The 18,153-nt window shown below is 34.1% G+C and overlaps 3 protein-coding genes across 4 annotated transcripts; all 3 read left to right on the top strand.

Moving 5' to 3' along the window:
* The first annotated feature begins 558 nt into the window (after positions 1-558).
* LOC124938199 (probable phosphoinositide phosphatase SAC9) lies at positions 559-11,048 on the top strand. Of its 2 annotated transcripts, none has more exons than XM_047478596.1 (12): positions 559-800; positions 2,158-2,225; positions 2,961-3,559; positions 4,279-4,411; positions 4,954-6,170; positions 6,675-6,782; positions 6,927-7,097; positions 7,356-7,598; positions 7,700-8,140; positions 8,624-9,421; positions 9,650-10,519; positions 10,595-11,048. In XM_047478596.1, the coding sequence occupies exons 2-12, from the start codon at positions 2,213-2,215 to the stop codon at positions 10,874-10,876; spliced, it is 4,875 nt and encodes a 1,624-aa protein (XP_047334552.1). In that variant the 5' UTR covers positions 559-800; positions 2,158-2,212; the 3' UTR covers positions 10,877-11,048. The 2 variants fall into 2 exon arrangements, with proteins under 2 accessions (XP_047334552.1, XP_047334553.1); XM_047478597.1 differs by having other exon boundaries at positions 2,964-3,559.
* Positions 11,049-12,120: 1,072 nt separating this feature from the next.
* On the top strand, positions 12,121-14,176 carry LOC124939778 (60S ribosomal protein L5-1-like). Its single transcript, XM_047480222.1, has 8 exons — positions 12,121-12,227; positions 12,429-12,498; positions 12,591-12,809; positions 12,893-12,972; positions 13,053-13,169; positions 13,365-13,499; positions 13,597-13,766; positions 13,849-14,176. The coding sequence occupies exons 1-8, from the start codon at positions 12,225-12,227 to the stop codon at positions 13,943-13,945; spliced, it is 891 nt and encodes a 296-aa protein (XP_047336178.1). The 5' UTR covers positions 12,121-12,224; the 3' UTR covers positions 13,946-14,176.
* A 707-nt stretch (positions 14,177-14,883) lies between these two features.
* On the top strand, positions 14,884-16,922 carry LOC124938850 (mitogen-activated protein kinase homolog NTF4-like). Its single transcript, XM_047479373.1, has 6 exons — positions 14,884-15,312; positions 15,383-15,512; positions 15,591-15,731; positions 15,806-16,138; positions 16,225-16,405; positions 16,483-16,922. Exons 1-6 carry the CDS (start codon positions 15,104-15,106, stop codon positions 16,656-16,658), a joined length of 1,170 nt encoding a protein of 389 aa, XP_047335329.1. The 5' UTR covers positions 14,884-15,103; the 3' UTR covers positions 16,659-16,922.
* The last annotated feature ends 1,231 nt before the right edge of the window (positions 16,923-18,153 follow it).

Here is an 18,153-nt window from a genome sequence, read left to right on the forward strand (position 1 = left end):
TTTAGGGTTGATGGTTCATTGTTTAGTTTTTATTTTCAGATTATGCATTTTTTTTTTACATTAATAAGATGAGAAAAAGTTATAAAGAAACTGATCACGATTCTAACGGTTCCCAGGTATTCTAAAGTCGAAGCTCAGTTCTTTTTACGATTATGAAAAATCACAAACATATGTGATTTTGTATGATTCTCGAAATATAACATAATCATCCGGTAATTGTTTGACGATTCCCGAGATATAACATTATAATTTATGACAAATATTGTCGTAACAAACGATATTGTTTATGGTAGGTTTAGAACGTCTTTATGAGATTTTCGCGTGAAATTGATAAATGAAATAATTTTTATTCTTTCAAAATAATAGTTTTTTTTTACCATTAAAAATGTCTCATTTTGTTTCTATTAAGAATAAAGCGAGAGACATGTCGGTAACCTTTCTAAAAAAAATAGGTTAATTTTTTTTTAGAATCAGCTAATATTTGTAAGAAGATAATGGATTGATTCAGCTTATATGAGAAGGGAATTTAATTATTCCTGTAATCTTACCTTGTGCCGGTCAAAAAATTGAGAAAAGATGTTGTCTTTGTGGCACCCATTACACATATAGTCTGTTTCACGCTGCTGCTTAGTTTCGTTGAAACAATTCCACTTTCGATCTTTACATTTCTGATTCACCGGAACTTCCATTGGGTTCATCGGATCTTGCCAGCTGAACTTGTTCTTGATTTGAAATAATCATCGATCTTCCTATCATCTGTTATCATGAACCTCCTTGCCTAAGATGATTAAACCCTTCTGGTAAGTTCCACTTTTGCATATATATTTCTCACTTTCTCTTTAGACAGGATCCAATAGTGTAGTATATGTTTTCATCTATATATGTGTCGATTCACGAATTGTTATTGGAGTAAGCAAATTGCGATTTTCCTGTTTCTTCCTCTGTCAATCTGGTAGTGTAGATGTTGATAATTTGGGTTGTCAATGAGTTCTAGCAGCAACAATGCTGTTTACCTATAAATATGATGCCCATCTATCTAGATCTTTAAAAAGGAGCTTTCATCAACTTCGTATAAATTGAGATCTATCAGGATCTTCTTTGTGAATTACCTGCCCTTTTTCGATTTTGGTTTCTGATTTGTTCTTCCAATCCTACCCACGTCTTTGAGTACCCTCTTCATCTGGATTTAATCTTCTTTTTTGTTTGAAAACTGAATGCTCAGACTGGATCAACCCCTAGATCAGTAATAGCTATACCTAAATAAGTTGTCGCGAAACACTACAAACAATGATTCAAAGAGAAAGAAGGGGTAAAGCCTAACAACAAACAGAAAGCCTCTAATGATGGAGGAAATGATCGACAAAATAAACATAAACTACCAAACAAGGATATCATCAATTCAAATCTTCATCCACACACACTTGAAACAGGCCCAAAATGACCATAACCAAAATCTGATACCATCCTTATAGCATAGTCCAAAGTAACCAAAGAGAAATCGATCTAAACACACCAAATCATTCGCATTCCCTCACAGAATCCGTTGATAAAAAATTTCACGGCTGGTTTAATCATTATTGTGATCCTCACATTCGTCGCTCTCATCGTGAAACCTCAGTCTCCTACTTTCCTTATTAGTATTAACGTACTCAATTCCGAATTGACCTGAGCATTTTTGGTCATTTTCTTTGATTTCCTCTCATAAGCCTTCTCTTCACACACTACATCATGCATTAGGATTTCATGTAATTCATGTTCGATTAATTGCATTCTTCTTTGAGGTTGTTCTTGCATCTTTCATGCCTACTTTTGTTTCATATTCTCGTAATTTAATATATGTCCGTCTTGATTATTTTGTTTCTTTATTTCTTTTACTGTTAAATCATATTTCCATGTCATTCTATTACCATATTTATTTTATAATACATTTTCTTATCCAATCCTCTTCTCATCCCTCTTTTTTGGAAAATAATTTGTGACAAAATTCTGCAGAAATCATGATGGGAATGGTTCACAACTATGTCCTTTTATCTTATGCGTACAAGAGTTCTTATCTAAAATGAAGTTTAATCGATTTAATAAACATGTTGATCCATCTATTCAACGTTCCTTTGGCTTTCTACATACTTAGACTAGATTCCTGTTTCAATTAATCAGGACACAGAGGTCTCAAAATTTCTTCAGTTGGTGACCTGGATTAATTGACAAGAGTATGGAGTCACCTGGTAAGATCTTTACTTTGTTCTAATTAGTATACATTCTCTTAGCTCCGCTACTCTAATGATGTGATAAAAATGGGATTATCTAGTTAATTTGGAGTTTATTATGCTATTCATTCTTTTTTTCATTTCATTAAATGCATTAATGATGCTGCGGTAGTAGTGCTTTATTATCCTTAAAGGCGGTGTTTGTTCATATCGTTTTTATTTATTTCATTAGAGTAATTAATGTCAATGAAACAGGTCACGAATTATGTTGTTCTCAAGCTATAGCATAGTTTTTAATGGAAAACACAAAATGATCTTGGGTCATAATAAATTGTCATATGGTTGAGACAGCATGGTACTAAATGAAGTATGCTGTTCTTAAGCTAATATGAACATCATGTCAGGTGTAGCTTTTTTTATGGGCAAAAGAATAAAAACTACAGTAATATGAAGGTCACTATCACATTCATTAGAATAGAAATATACAAAGTGATCTCTTGCAAATAATTAAATTACCAAATGGCTGAGATAGTTATTATAGTTATTGATAATTAGATCTTAGTTATTCCCCAAGTGATTGGAGCTTATTTGATCCATTATGTACATGCCGAGGGTTTAGATGAATCTTTTAAAAGTTCAAGGGCTTGTTTAATCTTTGAGTACAGGTTTAGGGAAATTTGATCTTATGTCCTTGTTTGATTATAAAAGTTTGTTCTTGTTATTTTCTGTTGACATGTTGTATAAATGTTTCAGCAGTGAGAATAAGGGAGACATCGGTTGTGGTGGTTACACTCGATTCTGGTGAAGTCTATATTGTTGTGAGTCTTTCTACTTTGACCGACACTCAGGTCATATATATTGACCCAACAACTGGAGCACTTCGCCATAATGGGAAGCTAGGTCATGATGTTTTTAGCTCCCAAACTGAAGCCTTAGATTTTGTAACAAATGGATCGAAATGGTTATGTAGAAGCATATTATATGCGAGGGCAATATTGGGCTATGCGGCCTTTGGTAGCGTAGGCTTACTTCTTGTTGCAACTAAATTAAATGCAAGCATTCCAGATTTACCTGGTGGAGGATATGTATATACAGTGATAGAGAGCCAATGGATCAAAGTTCCACTTCAAAACCCTCAAGCCCAGGGAAAAGGAGAAGTGAAGAATATTCAGGAGCTGACTGAGCTTGATATTGACGGAAAACACTACTTTTGTGAAACCAGGGACATCACCAGGCCATTTCCAAGCCGGATGCCTTTGCAACAACCTGATGATGAATTTGTTTGGAATGGTTGGTTTTCAGCACCATTCAAGAAAATAGGGCTTCCACAACATTGCATCATTCTTCTGCAGGTTTTTAGTTTTCACTTTTCACTTCACTTGGTGTTCCTGCACTTAATTACTCTTATCACTTGGGATGTGCTATTAGCACAGTGGCAAAGGGCTAGCCTTCTGACCCATATGTTAGGGATTCGAAACCCAACCCTTTCCCCTAGCAAAATAGTAAACTTCAATGATCATTGAAAAGTCTTTCTACTTTATGAAACTTATTCTTTGAAGTACTTGCTGTCTATATGATAGGTATGAATCATATAACGCTGAATTGAATTACCATGCCATTTGTAAGTAGCAATAAGTGTATGTTTGAGTGTGTTTTGAGCTGTTATATACATTCTTTGAGATTTATCTGTGTTGACTAGCTGCAAAACATGTGTATTTTTTGTGCGTGAGATTAGTGCAAGATGTGAAGATTATTCCCATCAAAACCAAGTTGCTTACAAGACTGGATATAAACACAATACATTTGCTCTTTATGACACTTCACAACTTCTTTGTTTTTCTATTTCATTTTTTGTTATTTTTCTTTTTGTTTTTTCCCTGATTCCTTTTTTCTTATTTGAGTCCTGCAATGTGACTGGATCCCCTTTACGACTCCCCTTGCTTGCAGGTTTCTACTAAATGAACAAGTTACTATTGGTGTTCCCTTTTTCAGTTCTTGCTTTATATCCTTTACTGTACTAGTAAGAATATCTATGCCCAAGTGTAATCTTTGGTTATCTGCAAATTTATAGGGGTTTGCAGAATATCGATACTTTGGAAGTTCAGGTCAGCAAGAAGGAAGAGTTGCTCTCACCGCGCGTAGAAGCAGGTTGCATCCTGGCACTCGGTACTTGGCAAGAGGCATAAATTCCTGCTATAGCACCGGTAATATTATCTGTGCTAAAGTATTTTGGAAATTGTAATGTGGATGCCATATTGAGTATGAATTGTTGGTGTACTACCCTAAGGAAAAAACCCAGGTTTATAGAATTCATTATATTGCTTGTTTGTCAATAACCAATATGAGAAATGGATGTTTCATCAGCACAGTTACAAAATCTGTTGTCCTTATTGACTTGGAATTTCGGGACATCTAGATTTCTCAAGAATGATTATGGATCATACCCATTGATTGTGTACAAAAGATTGCAAGTTAAAATGTTTTCAACTTTTCTCAAGATGTAATCAAGCACTCTTTTTCAACATATGCCTGTGAGGAAGGTCCATGCACATTTATCTAATTCTAACACTTGATCTATTGATTTTCCTGATGAAAAGACCTTGTAATGTGACTTGGGTATTCATTTTTCTTTTGAAGCATATCTTATCGATGTAGTCTTCACACATTGTTTGTCTATTTCAATAATCTTGCCTTTCGTTTAAGGTCTAAAACCAATTTTAGTGACGGAATATTTCTCACTTAACAGGAAACGAGGTTGAGTGTGAGCAACTGGTATGGATTCCTAAAAGGGCAGGTCAAAGCATCCCTTTTAATACATACATTTGGCGACGGGGTACCATTCCTATGTGGTGGGGTGCAGATTTAAAAATGACTGCAGCAGAAGCAGAAATATATGTTTCGGATCGTGATCCCTATAAAGGAAGTACTCAGTACTATCAGAGGTTGAGTAAACGATATGATACAAGAAACCTAGATGTAGCTGTTAGTGGGAGTCAGAAGAAAAGTGCTCTAGTTCCTATTGTATGTATTAACTTGCTTAGGAGTGGGGAAGGAAAATCAGAGTGCATCCTTGTTCAGCATTTTGAGGAGTCAATGAACTATATTCGTTCAATTGGTAAACTTCCACATACCCGAGTTCATCTTATAAATTATGATTGGCATGCCAGCACCAAGCTAAAAGGCGAGCAACAGACAATTGAAGGCTTATGGAAATTTCTGAAGGCACCCACGATTTCTATAGGTATTTCTGAGGGGGACTATTTGCCATCTCGTCAAAGAATTAAGGATTGCAGGGGTGAAGTTATCGTGAATAATGGTGTGGAAGGTGCTTTTTGCTTAAGATCACATCAGAATGGAGTGATACGCTTCAACTGTGCTGATTCACTTGATAGAACAAATGCTGCCAGTTATTTTGGATCTCTCCAAGTCTTTGTGGAGCAATGCAGACGGTTAGGGATATCGCTTGATAGCGATTTTTCTTCTGGTTATCAGTCTAACAACAACTATGGTGGATATATAGCTCCTCTGCCACCAGGCTGGGAGAAACGATCTGATGCAGTTACAGGGAAGACATATTATATTGATCACAACACCAGGACCACAACCTGGAATCACCCATGTCCAGATAAACCTTGGAAGAGATTTGATATGACATTTGAGGAGTTCAAGAGGTCCACAATTTTGTCACCAGTATCCCAACTAGCTGATCTTTTCCTGCTAGCTGGTGATATTCATGCAACATTATACACTGGTTCTAAAGCCATGCACAGTCAGATTTTAAGTATTTTTAGTGAAGAAACTGGTAAATTTAAACAGTTTTCTGCAGCACAGAATATGAAAATCACGCTCCAAAGAAGGTACAAAAATGCCGTTGTAGATAGCTCTCGGCAGAAGCAGCTGGAGATGTTCCTTGGGTTGAAGCTTTTCAAACATCTTCCATCTTTACCACTTCAACCTTTGCATGTATGTTAATCAGATTAGCTGAGTCGACTTCTCCCTTATGCTTGCTTGCAATCGACTTCTCCTTTCATAGTGTGTCATTCATTTTATTGTGCAATCCCTAGGCACTCTGCATAAGCACTTTTTTCATAAGAGCATTTGCTTATTGTCAAGAATTTCTGTCAGATCAAGACAGTTTAGGTAATTATGTGACTATATTGTTCATTCATGCAGTACATGAAAAAAAGTCTATTCACACCAGAAACAGTTGTGTCCAGAATATAATCGATATGATGTTTTATTTCCAAATGATTCTATAGTGGCAGTTGCCCTGTCATACTTACACTAGCATCTGTTACAGAAGTGGCTTAACTTCTTCATTGAATTAGTGCATGAAAGTAGTGGCGGCGTACCAGAGAACATAATTGAGTGGTTTAACTTCTATTTCCACTTTGTGACCAATAATCGTTTTTTATATAGTTTATGCTCAATACAATGTTTGTGTTGATCTTAATTCAATTATGACAGGTTTTGTCCCGACCACCTGCTTGCTTACTTAAGCCTGTTCCTAGCATGTTTCAAGCGTCGGATGGTGGAGCCAGTCTTCTTAGTTTCAGGAGAAAAGATCTGATCTGGGTATGAAACATTTTTGGGGACATTAAAATCAACCTATATTTCCTTAGAATCTCTTCTCTTTGCTTGGTTTTCAATTGATGTCTGTCCTTTGTTCAAATTTTAAATCTGACGGAGATTTTACTTGTGGGATGATTCATTCTGCAGGTGGGTCCTCAGGCAGCAGATGTGCTTGAAATGTTTATATACCTCGCGGAGCCTTGTCATGCTTGCCAACTTCTTATAACTGTTTCCCATGGTGTAGATGATTCTAGTTTTCCATCAACTGTTGATGTCAGGACTGGGCGCTATTTGGATGGGCTCAAACTTGTCGCTGAGGTGAGTCATCTTCTATCTGGTGGACTCTGCTTCATTCCTATTGATGATGTCACTACCTTCCGGTTTTCCTATTTTCCTAGTTTTACTTTTTATTTATTTTTTAAATTTGAAAGTTTGTATTAAATAAAATTGTCGCAATTCGTACAAGACAAACAACAATTCCTTAGTTTCAGTTTCACCACCTTGAACTCCATTATTATTAATAGTTTGCATATTGAACCTACTAAGTCTATAATGACTGGTGATTTTGTCTGACAGGGGGTCTTCATTCCTCAATGTGCTCATGGCACAAATATATTGATACCTTTACCAGGGCCTATCAGTGCAGAGGACATGGCAGTTACTGGAGCTGGGGCCCGTCTCCATGCCCAAGATACAGCTAGCCGTTCTATATTATACGAGTATGAAGAATTGGAGGGAGAATTGGATTTTCTTACGCGAGTGGTTGCACTTACATTCTATCCTGCTGTATCTGGAAAAAGCCCTTTGACACTTGGTGAGGTACAAATGAACATTTTGAATGTACAAAAATTTAACCGTTCAATCCATTTATAATAGATTTATGCTTCTTATGTTTTTTCTATTAAAATTCTTTATCTTAGGTGGAGATTCTTGGAGTTTCTCTTCCATGGAAGCAGATTTTGGAAAATGATGCCACAAGTACTAGATTTCATGAAATTGAAGATGATAGTCAGACTACAGCCAACCCCTTTCTGTCTGATTCAGATACAAATCCATTTGGTGCTGCTACTTCTTTATCCAATGAAACTGTGTCATCTTCTATTCTCTCAGATGCATCGACCAGCGATTGGTTAGACCTTTTAACAGGAAACAGTCTTATTTCAGAATCCACTTCTGAACCAGTGGTTACAAGAAATGTACATGAAGAAGATAATGACATACTCAACTTCCTTGACCAACCTGCAACTAATCTGAATGGTGGAACTGATTCCGGGATGACTTTGCCACAGAGTGCAAGGTCTTTGGAAAATGGTGCTCAAGAATATATCAATTCTTTTAAGCAGCTTGCAGGTTCAAATATGGTATGGTGGCACCCTTTATCAAATTTAATTATGTTTTTCATTTGGCCATATCTTTGTTAAATCCGGATGTCAAAACCAAACACCACGGCTTCATGTGAAAATATTATTCATCATGTTTTCTCATTTAGTGTGGATCCTGATGAGATTCCGTTTGGTAACAGAGTGTATTTTGTACTTATTCCTGCCCAAATCCAATTTAAGATTCAGAGATGCCTAGAATAGTCTATGAGTAAAAGATTCAGAAATTCATTGGTGGTTTCTATCCAGATATAGATTCACATACAAAAGGTTTTCCAAATGAATCCGAATAGTCTATATGAGAAAAACCGTTTCAACTTAGATTTATTCTTTAAAAGAACTCTCTTAGCTTTTTAGTTGTTTGGAAAATATGTTCAAATTTGTTATAATTATTAAATATAGTTGCCATTCATATGTAAAAAGGATATGAATTTGCTTGATTGTATTTGTTTATTCACTTGGCAGGAAAGAAGACTTGGTTTTGCTGAAACCATGAAACTGGAAATTCAAAGGCTTAATCTTAATCTTTCTGCTGCTGAAAGAGACAGAGCTTTACTTTCTATTGGCATTGATCCTGCCACCATAAACCCAAACATGGTACTCGACGAATTATATATGCGAAGATTACGTAAGATTGCAGACCAACTTGCTATTCTTGGACATACTTCAGCTGAAGACAAGATTACTTCTTCTATTGGTCTAGATGCCATAGACGATAGTCCCATAGATTTCTGGAATATTTCCGGTATTGGTGAGAGTTGTGTAGGTCAAAATTGTCAGGTTCGTGCAGAAATCGGGGCAAACCGACTAGCATCTTCTTCAAATTCTTCGGCTTCTCAATCATTCTCTATGTGTTCTCAATGTGAGAAAAAGGTTTGCAAAGTCTGTTCAGCTGGAAAAGGAGCTCTTTTGTTGGAAAGCTTTATCTCAAAGGCGACATCAAATTATAACGGTTTATCAAGCCAAGGCGGGTCAAGCGAGACAAACCGTTCAGCAGCTCTCGATGGTGTCATCTGTAAAAAATGCTGCAACGATGTAGTCCTGGACGCTTTGATGTTGGATTATTTGAGGGTCTTGATTAGCAAGCGTAGAAGTACTCGTTCAACTAAGGCTTCGAAGAAGGCTTTAGATCATGTTATAGCCTTTTCATTAAAGAATTCTCCTCCTAAAGCACAACAATCTAATTCACAGTTGCAGACTAAACAACTACTTAATGGAGAGGATTCTCTTGCTGAATTTCCTTTCGCCAGCTTCTTGCACTCGGTACAATCTTTCGTTCTTGAAAATTGGGTTATGTTAGATATATAATGGACAAATATTTTTTGTAAAAAGAAAAATAAATAGAGGGTATTTTAGTATTTGGTTGATGATTTGAATAATGTTATTTGATTGATGAGATAATAATCCAGCAGATCAAATAAGGGCCAAAACTTTCTTTCTTTCTTCATGAATTCAAACAATTATGACATTTTATTTATTTTATGAATGTAGGTGGTAACAGCAACAGGATCTGCCCCATATCTGTCGCTGCTTACACCACCTCTAGATTCAGGATTAGATACTTTGTACTGGAAAGCTCCTTCTTCCGTATCATCAGTTGAATTCACCATTGTTCTTGGTAATATCTCCGACGTGTCTGGAGTCGTTCTACTCGTCAGTCCTTGTGGCTATTCTATGTCAGATGCACCTTCCATCCAAATCTGGGCTAGCAATAAGATGCAAAGAGAGGAGAGATCATGCATGGGAAAATGGGAGATCCAGTCGTTAATCTCATCTTCCTCCTCGGAACTTTGTGGGCCAGAAAAACCAAACACAGTTCCAAGGCACGTTAAGTTTGTATTCCCTAATCCTTTTAGATGTCGCATAATTTGGTTAACAATGAATCTTCAGAAAGTTGGTTCAAGATCAGTTAATCTCGGAAGAGACTTCAATCTGATGTCTCTAGACGAGAACCCATTTGCAGAGCTTGATCGTCGCGCCTCTTTTGGAGGAGTAACTGAAACTGAACCATGCCTCCACGCTAAAAGAATTTTAGTGTTTGGAAAACCTGTTAGTAAAGATGTGGAGCTTTCACAATCTAGTGGATCTAATCAAGCAAATATTAGAAGCTGGTTGGATACACCTCCACAACATAATAGATTCAAGGTAACTGTAGAGGCAGAGAGATTAATGGAGAATGATCTTGTTCTAGAACAGTATCTTCCACCGGCTTCACAATTAGTAGCTGGATTTCGTCTTGATGGGTTTTCCGCAATAAAACCTAGGTTTACTCATTCGCCTTCTTCCGATGATGATATGAAGTTTCTTGAGGATAGATATATCTCTCCACCTGTATTATACATTCAAGTATCAGCTCTCCAGGTATATATAAAGCTTGTTTAAATGTTTTGATTCATTCGGTTTTGAGTTAATCTTGTGTTATTATTAAAAATGCAGGAGCCACACAATATGATTACGGTTGCTGAGTATCGATTGCCAGAGGTTAAACCAGGGACAGCAATGTACTTTGACTTTCTGAGACCGATACAATCTCAACGTATCTCGTTTAGACTTCTGGGTGATGTAGCTGCTTTCGGAGATGATCCATCTGAAAGCGAGGATTCTGAAACTAGAGGCTCTCCTTTTGCTGCTGGATTGTCTTTGTGGAATAGAATAAAGTTGTATTATTATGGCGATCCTTATGAAGTGGGGAAATGGGCTAGTCTTTCCACCGTTTAATCATTTGATGTTATCGTCACATTTGATTATCGAGTTTTTTTTAACCTTATTATAGATTTTATATTATTTTCTTTTGGAGGAAATGCATTATATTGTTATATTTGGCGGAAGATTGTTATACACATGGGCAAAACATGTATTTTTTCAATAGAATTTGAATTTTCTTATATTTGGTTATGTTCCTATTTACAAAATAATATGAATCATGAAAGCTGAGGTGTAGATCATTGTGAGGGCCGTGTATGAATACATATTAAAAGAAACAAATTAAAATTTATACTACACCAACAAGTCAGTTTCAATTTTGAATTTTTTTTAGTTGTAGAATGATAAAATAAAGAGTTTTCAAGTTGGTTCCCTTAAAAACACTTTTCATCATTTTTTTTTCTTTTTAAAAGTGGATTAACTATATTTTCTTATTGATTTTGTGGTTGAAATATAAAATTAAAATATATAATTTGACAAATTTAATTAATGTTTGGAATTGTCAAAATTAGCTCTTTATCGGACAATTGAGATTTCATACTTTTTTAAACTCTTAAAACTTCGCTAACTTATTATTCATGTAATATTTATAAATAAATAAAATATTTATATCACTAATTTAACTATTGAATTTCACCAAATAAAAAGTATTATTGAATCCTAGAAAATTGGTAGACAAAAATATTTTATTTGTTTAAATTTTATAGTTAAATTAGTGATATAAATATTTTATTTATTTATAAATGTCACATAAAAAATAAATTAACATTTTTTTATAACTTTAATAATAAATTAACATTTATTTTATAACTTTAATAATAAATTAACATTTTTTTTATAACTTTAATAATAAATAGTCTCAATTTATAAAATTTGAAAAAATAAGTCTCAAATCTCATTTGCCCACATATAAAAAAAATAAGGAAAATTTGACGAAATGACCCTAAAAATACCCTTAAATTTGACGAAATGACCCATTTTTACAAAAATTTTCATCGCGAGACGATCTTACTTTTCGCGTTAAGCGACTGAATAATTTTGTCAAAATATTTTAAAGTGTTCACCATCACGTTTAAAATGCTTTTTAGAATCATTTCGTCAAATTTCCCATAAAAAAATCTTATTATAAATTGGTAAACATAAATTCTGTATTTATTATAAATAATAAATACAAATATAATAAAAAAAAATGATTAAAAATAAATAAATATAATATAGAGGTGTGGGTAGAGTTGTCATTTGATTATAAAACAAAGCCTAGTTAGGGCTTTCATTCTTGCTATTTATGGCGGGGAGTCTTTAATGTAAGAACCATTTTGCTAAAGTAGCCAGCTTCGAGTTTGTGATTTCGGCAGCTGCAACAATGGTCAGAATCTGATCATTCTCATTTCTCTGGGTTATATTTTTGTTTATGAAGAATGTAATTCAATATTACAGATTGAAAGACTATCTTTTTGCATTCTCTGCTTTGTGAAACTATTAAGATTTGCGTAGTTACGGTTGAACAATGTATTCTATGTGTCAGATATTGTGAGTTTTGGATACTTTCTTATTTTCTTCATTTCAGGTCTTTATCAAGGCACAAAAGTCAAGGGCATATTTCAAGAGGTTTCAGGTCAAGTTTAAGAGAAGAAGAGGTATTTTTCAACAACAAAGACTCTTTTGAATGAATCCCATTGTTTCCTGGCTTTAATTTGATGTATTATACATTATATTTGAGTATTTGCAGAGGGCAAGACAGACTACAGGGCCAGAATTCGCCTTATAAATCAAGACAAGAACAAGTACAACACTCCTAAGTATCGGTTTGTTGTGCGATTCTCCAACAAGGACATAGTTGCACAAATTGTATCTGCAACTATTGCTGGTGATAATGTTCTTGCTGCTGCATATGCTCATGAGTTGCCTCACTATGGTCTTGAAGTAGGTCTCACAAATTATGCTGCAGGTACCTTGCACTTGTTGTCAATAATTAATTAATGTATCTGAAGCCTGATCTTGATATGAACCATAATTTCAAATATTGTTCAGCTTATTGCACCGGACTTCTCTTGGCTCGTCGCGTGTTGAAAATGCTTGAGATGGATGATGAGTATGTAGGCAATGTTGAGGTAGGTCTTTGTATATATATTAGGTGTGAACTTTAGTCTCAATTATATTTTCTTCAATTTGTGTATTGTTTATGCTTTAGGCTAGTGGAGAGGATTTCTCCGTGGAGCCAGCTGAGAGCAGGAGACCTTTCCGTGCTCTACTTGATGTAGGCCTCATCAGAACCACTACAGGAAACTGCGTCTTTGGTGCTTTGAAGGTATTTTATCAGTCATTCTACAAATTTGAATATCATTATCCCTTTGAAATCAAATCCAGATGAGAAACCGTCACTTAAAAAAGAAAAGATCAGATCCACAACCAGAAATTGACTGTATATATGATTGCTACGGTCTTGCATTTGTATTGAATATTGATAGATATTTTTGGATTTTGATATCTATTCTCATAACAGGGTGCTCTAGATGGTGGATTAGATATTCCTCACAGTGACAAGAGGTTTGCTGGATTCTCAAAGGAGTCTAAGCAGCTTGATGCCGATCTTCACCATAAGTATATATATGGTGGACATGTTGCTGCATACATGAGGGTAAGGTTTTAGAGTTCAATTCTCCAATATACGAATTTAATAATATGACAAATGCTTATTGTGTATTAATTAATTAACAAGTTTGATTTGTATGAAGACTTTGATAGAAGATGAACCAGAAAAGTATCAGACTCATTTCAGCAAGTATATTAAGCAAGGTGTAGATGCTGATAGCATCGAGGAGCTGTACAAAAAGGTTCACGCTGCCATCCGAGCCGACCCAACTCAGAAGAAGTCGTCGAAACAGGCTCCTAAGCAACACAAGAGGTGACTGACTGACTACCCGCAAACCCAATTAATATTGGAAAATTATTGAGTTGCTAATTGTTATTGAATGAAAACATTATAGGTATAACTTGAAGAGGCTGACCTATGCGGAGAGGAGATCCAAACTGATCCAACGCTTGAATGCCCTGAACGACGCAGTCGATGACGACGACGAGTGAAAGATCCAAACATTGTTTAGTTGTTAGTGAGTTTTTATCCGAATTTATTGAAACAGTTTTGCAATTGGCGGGTTTGAAGTTTAGATATTTTTATTTCAACTAGTTTTGCTTCGCCATTAATGGTAGTTGATATGGTGACTTAATCACATAATTAAATTAAATACTCATTGACAAATGAACTGTATTTTCATTTCTTTATGCATCAATCAATCATCTCTACCTATTATGCTATATCATAGTCTCATTTAAAAAATTATAATAGCAACTAACTAATTTCTTGTCTTTTAATATCAATTTTTAATTTAATTATATTAAATTTTTTTATTTAAATTTAAAATTTAATCAAAAAATACTATTGACCAAATAATGTTTTTATTTTCAAATTAATTTAATAAATTTGATAGATTAATAAACTTTAAAAGGGCCCAGCGTAGGACGGCTAAGACTTTCCGCCTTTCAACATTGGTCAACAGGAAAATGGTCTTGGTTTTACATGGAAAACTCTCATTAATGAAATTTGTATTATTAGTAATTATTTGTATTTTAAATATATTAAATTAGAAAAATGATAAAAAAATTAGTGAAAGCAATTCAACGAATCAATGTGGGTAATAGAGAGAAAATCTTAAAAATATTCCGAAATGCTTATTTTGGATCTCGAAACGGGTATTTCGAGACTCAAAATGAGCGATTTTAAGACCTGGGGACAACCTGAAAGGCATTTCAAGACCCAAAATGAGCGGTTTCTCGAGACATGGGACAACCTGATAGGTCACTCCCACGTGGTTAATTTTTTATTTTTTATCATTTTTCTATATTAATTATTATTAGTTAATTATTTATATTTTAAATATATTAATTATATAATAATTTCATTAATTAATAAGAATCTATTAGGGGAAAAACATGAAATCCATAAGAAATGAGGAGAAGAAAAAGGAAAGTTGAGATCACACGGACACCGTTCTTCTCTCTCTTTCTCTCTCTTTCTCTCTCTATATTTCATATATATCTATCTCCATCTGTGTGTAAGATCTATTGATTATTGTTAGATCCAAGGCTAAAAATAGCAGTTTCTCCCGTGGTTGGTGTGTGTGAGAGAGAAAAGGAGGACAAAAGGAAGGGGAAACGCAATATTTGGGGCTTACAATTGAAGAAATGGATGCTTCAGCTCAGCCAACAACGGATACCGTCATGTCAGAGGCGGCGACACCGCATCAGCCGGCCGGAGTCGAGAATATTCCGGCGACTCTCAGCCACGGAGGTCGATTCATTCAATATAACATATTCGGTAACATATTTGAGGTCACCGCTAAGTATAAACCTCCTATCATGCCCATTGGCAAAGGCGCTTACGGCATAGTCTGGTAAAATCGATATATCTCCTCTCTAACAAACATATATAGTGAGTGATGTTGTTAATTTCTGTTTGATTAGCTCGGCTTTGAATTCGGAGACGAATGAACATGTAGCGATAAAGAAGATTGCAAACGCATTTGATAATAAAATTGATGCAAAAAGAACTCTGCGCGAGATTAAGCTTCTCCGTCATATGGATCATGAAAATGTCAGTGAGTGATTTTCTTCTATGATAGGAGAAGATGTGATTGTTTAATTTGGCTGATGGACGTAATTGTTGTTTCAGGTTGTTGCGATTAGAGATATAATACCGCCACCTCAAAGAGAATCGTGTTTTAACGACGTATATATCGCATACGAGCTTATGGATACAGATCTTCATCAAATTATTAGATCCAACCAAGGTTTATCGGAAGAACATTGTCAGGTTGCATAATTAGGGTTCAATCTTTTGATATATGAATAAGCACTACTAATTACTAATCTATTATATATTTGCAGTATTTTTTATACCAAATCCTTCGGGGATTGAAGTACATACATTCTGCAAACGTTCTTCACAGGGATTTGAAACCTAGCAATCTGCTGTTAAATGCAAATTGTGATCTGAAAATATGTGACTTTGGGCTGGCTCGTGTTACCTCGGAAACAGATTTCATGACTGAATATGTTGTTACTAGATGGTACAGGCCACCTGAATTGTTGTTAAACTCTTCAGATTACACTGCAGCCATTGATATCTGGTCGGTTGGTTGCATCTTCATGGAATTGATGGACCGTAAACCTTTATTTCCAGGAAGAGATCATGTGCATCAACTGCGTTTACTCTTGGAGGTTTTGATGATATGTTGCTTGCATTGATTTTGCAGAGAGCGAATATGATAAAGTCTGAACATGTTATATTGTGTTGTTGGTTGCAGTTGATAGGAACACCATCAGAAGCGGAATTGGAGTTTTTGAATGAGAATGCAAAGAGATATATTAAGCAGCTTCCAGTTTACAGACGGCAATCATTGACTGAGAAGTTCCCTCATGTAAACCCTACGGCGATTGATCTTGTTGAGAAGATGTTAACTTTTGATCCAACAAAAAGAATGACGGGTGAGTTGTTGTTTGTTAAACTTGTTTGCTGTTTGTTGTTTAAATTAAATGATTGATTGATACTGATAATTATTCAGTGGAAGATGCATTGGCACACCCATACTTGACATCACTTCACGATGTAAGTGATGAGCCAATATCGATGACCCCTTTCAGCTTTGACTTCGAGAAACATGCATTGACAGAGGATCAAATGAGAGAGCTTATCTATAGAGAGGCTCTTGCTTTTAATCCCGGCTACCAACAAATTTGATTGATCAACAACAAGATGAACAAGTTCTTTATTTTATTTTATTTTATGCTTTCAGCTAGTTTTGTGTGCGACTTGACTTTCCTGTTTCATTTTATGCTGCGACCACCTTGTTGATTTCTTTCTTTCTTTCTTTTCTCATTGTTGTATATATAGCTTCCGATCCATCCCCACATCAAATATTATTTATTTGGAATTAAAACTGTGTAGTTCTACACGATCACAAACTCCATTGTGTTGTTTTATTTATCTGGCCTGCATTTTCAATAACTTCTTATCTTAGTTTGTTGTTACCCATGACAGAGTTGTTTATTTTTGTTGGCATCCTTCTTAGGCTGTATATAAGGGTTTGTAGTCTTGTGTAAATCTTAAGGTTTCCTATTTGCTTTAAATAAGAACATGATAGGTATTGGGGGGTCTGACCTAATTCGGACAATAATGTGGTTTTGATTCGATTCAATTCTCGACTGAGTTGTATAGTTCTTTGTTATTTTATGTAGTTAGCAACTCAAATGACCTAAGTTTTGGGTGATTCCCGATTGATTGGTTTTGTCGGTTTCGTTTTGTCGGTTTGTTTGAGATTTTGGAAAGTGAATGGCTGTTGAGGTTTGCTTTAATTGTATTTAATAAATGTTGATTTGTATCCTCATATTCATTTCAATATTTGTATAATTTATTTAGAAAGCCATATATACATTATCATACAATCCTTGTCATCCTTTTTATTCATTTGTTTGGTTTGAAATAAATAACAGTAAATAAATTGTAGCTATTTGATAGAGAAAGAAAGATGATGTTATCATTTAGTACTTGGATTTTGTGTTTATCCCCATCTAATTAGTATTTTTATTTTATGATGATATGAATTGTTTGTATTATATGAATAAATTATTTAAAAACATATTAAAAGACAATTTATTTTAACAAGACAAGATCTTAAAAATATTTTTGAGATTCATTTATTAAAGATACAATTATAACAATTAATATATTGATTATTTATTTACAGATATAGAAGTATTAGTGATTCTTAATTAATTAGTAATTATATATATATTTATTTTGTTAAATAACTTTAAAAAATGTTTGATTTTGAATAATTTGAAATGATTTCTAAATAATCCTAATTTTAATCTTCATTATTCATATTATAAATTAAAATTACTAAAAACCCATAATTTTTATTTTTTATAACATTTAAAATTATAAAATACTTTGATAATTTTACATCAAACAATATTATTAATTTAATAATATTTAAAATAAATATATAAAAATTACATCAGTAAATTAATTTAATATATTGAATTATATAATTTGATAAATTAAATAAATTAAAAATTAATATTTTTTAAACTTGTATATTAAATTATATTAAAAAAAAGAATTACAAGAACCTGTAATATATATATATATATATATATATATATATATATATATATATATATATATATATATATATATATATATATATATATATATATATATATATATATAT

The sequence above is a fragment of the Impatiens glandulifera genome, chromosome 5, assembly GCF_907164915.1.
Source record: "Impatiens glandulifera chromosome 5, dImpGla2.1, whole genome shotgun sequence".
Classification (NCBI taxonomy): Eukaryota; Viridiplantae; Streptophyta; class Magnoliopsida; order Ericales; family Balsaminaceae; genus Impatiens; species Impatiens glandulifera.

What these genes read in the sequence shown, in the direction of transcription:
- LOC124938850 (XM_047479373.1), top strand. Translation starts at nt 15,104, where the DNA reads ATGGATGCTTCAGCTCAGCCAACAACGGATACCGTCATGTCAGAGGCG. An exon ending in GTCATATGGATCATGAAAAT is followed by an intron (nt 15,513 to 15,590) that starts GTCAGTGAGTGA and finishes TTGTTGTTTCAG; the next exon opens with GTTGTTGCGATTAGAGATAT. An exon ending in TCCAACAAAAAGAATGACGG is followed by an intron (nt 16,406 to 16,482) that starts GTGAGTTGTTGT and finishes ATAATTATTCAG; the next exon opens with TGGAAGATGCATTGGCACAC.
- LOC124939778 (XM_047480222.1), top strand. An exon ending in CAAGTTTAAGAGAAGAAGAG is followed by an intron (nt 12,499 to 12,590) that starts GTATTTTTCAAC and finishes GAGTATTTGCAG; the next exon opens with AGGGCAAGACAGACTACAGG. An exon ending in ATGTTGCTGCATACATGAGG is followed by an intron (nt 13,500 to 13,596) that starts GTAAGGTTTTAG and finishes ATTTGTATGAAG; the next exon opens with ACTTTGATAGAAGATGAACC.
- LOC124938199 (XM_047478596.1), top strand. An exon ending in ATTGCATCATTCTTCTGCAG is followed by an intron (nt 3,560 to 4,278) that starts GTTTTTAGTTTT and finishes GCAAATTTATAG; the next exon opens with GGGTTTGCAGAATATCGATA. An exon ending in TTCAAGTATCAGCTCTCCAG is followed by an intron (nt 10,520 to 10,594) that starts GTATATATAAAG and finishes TTAAAAATGCAG; the next exon opens with GAGCCACACAATATGATTAC.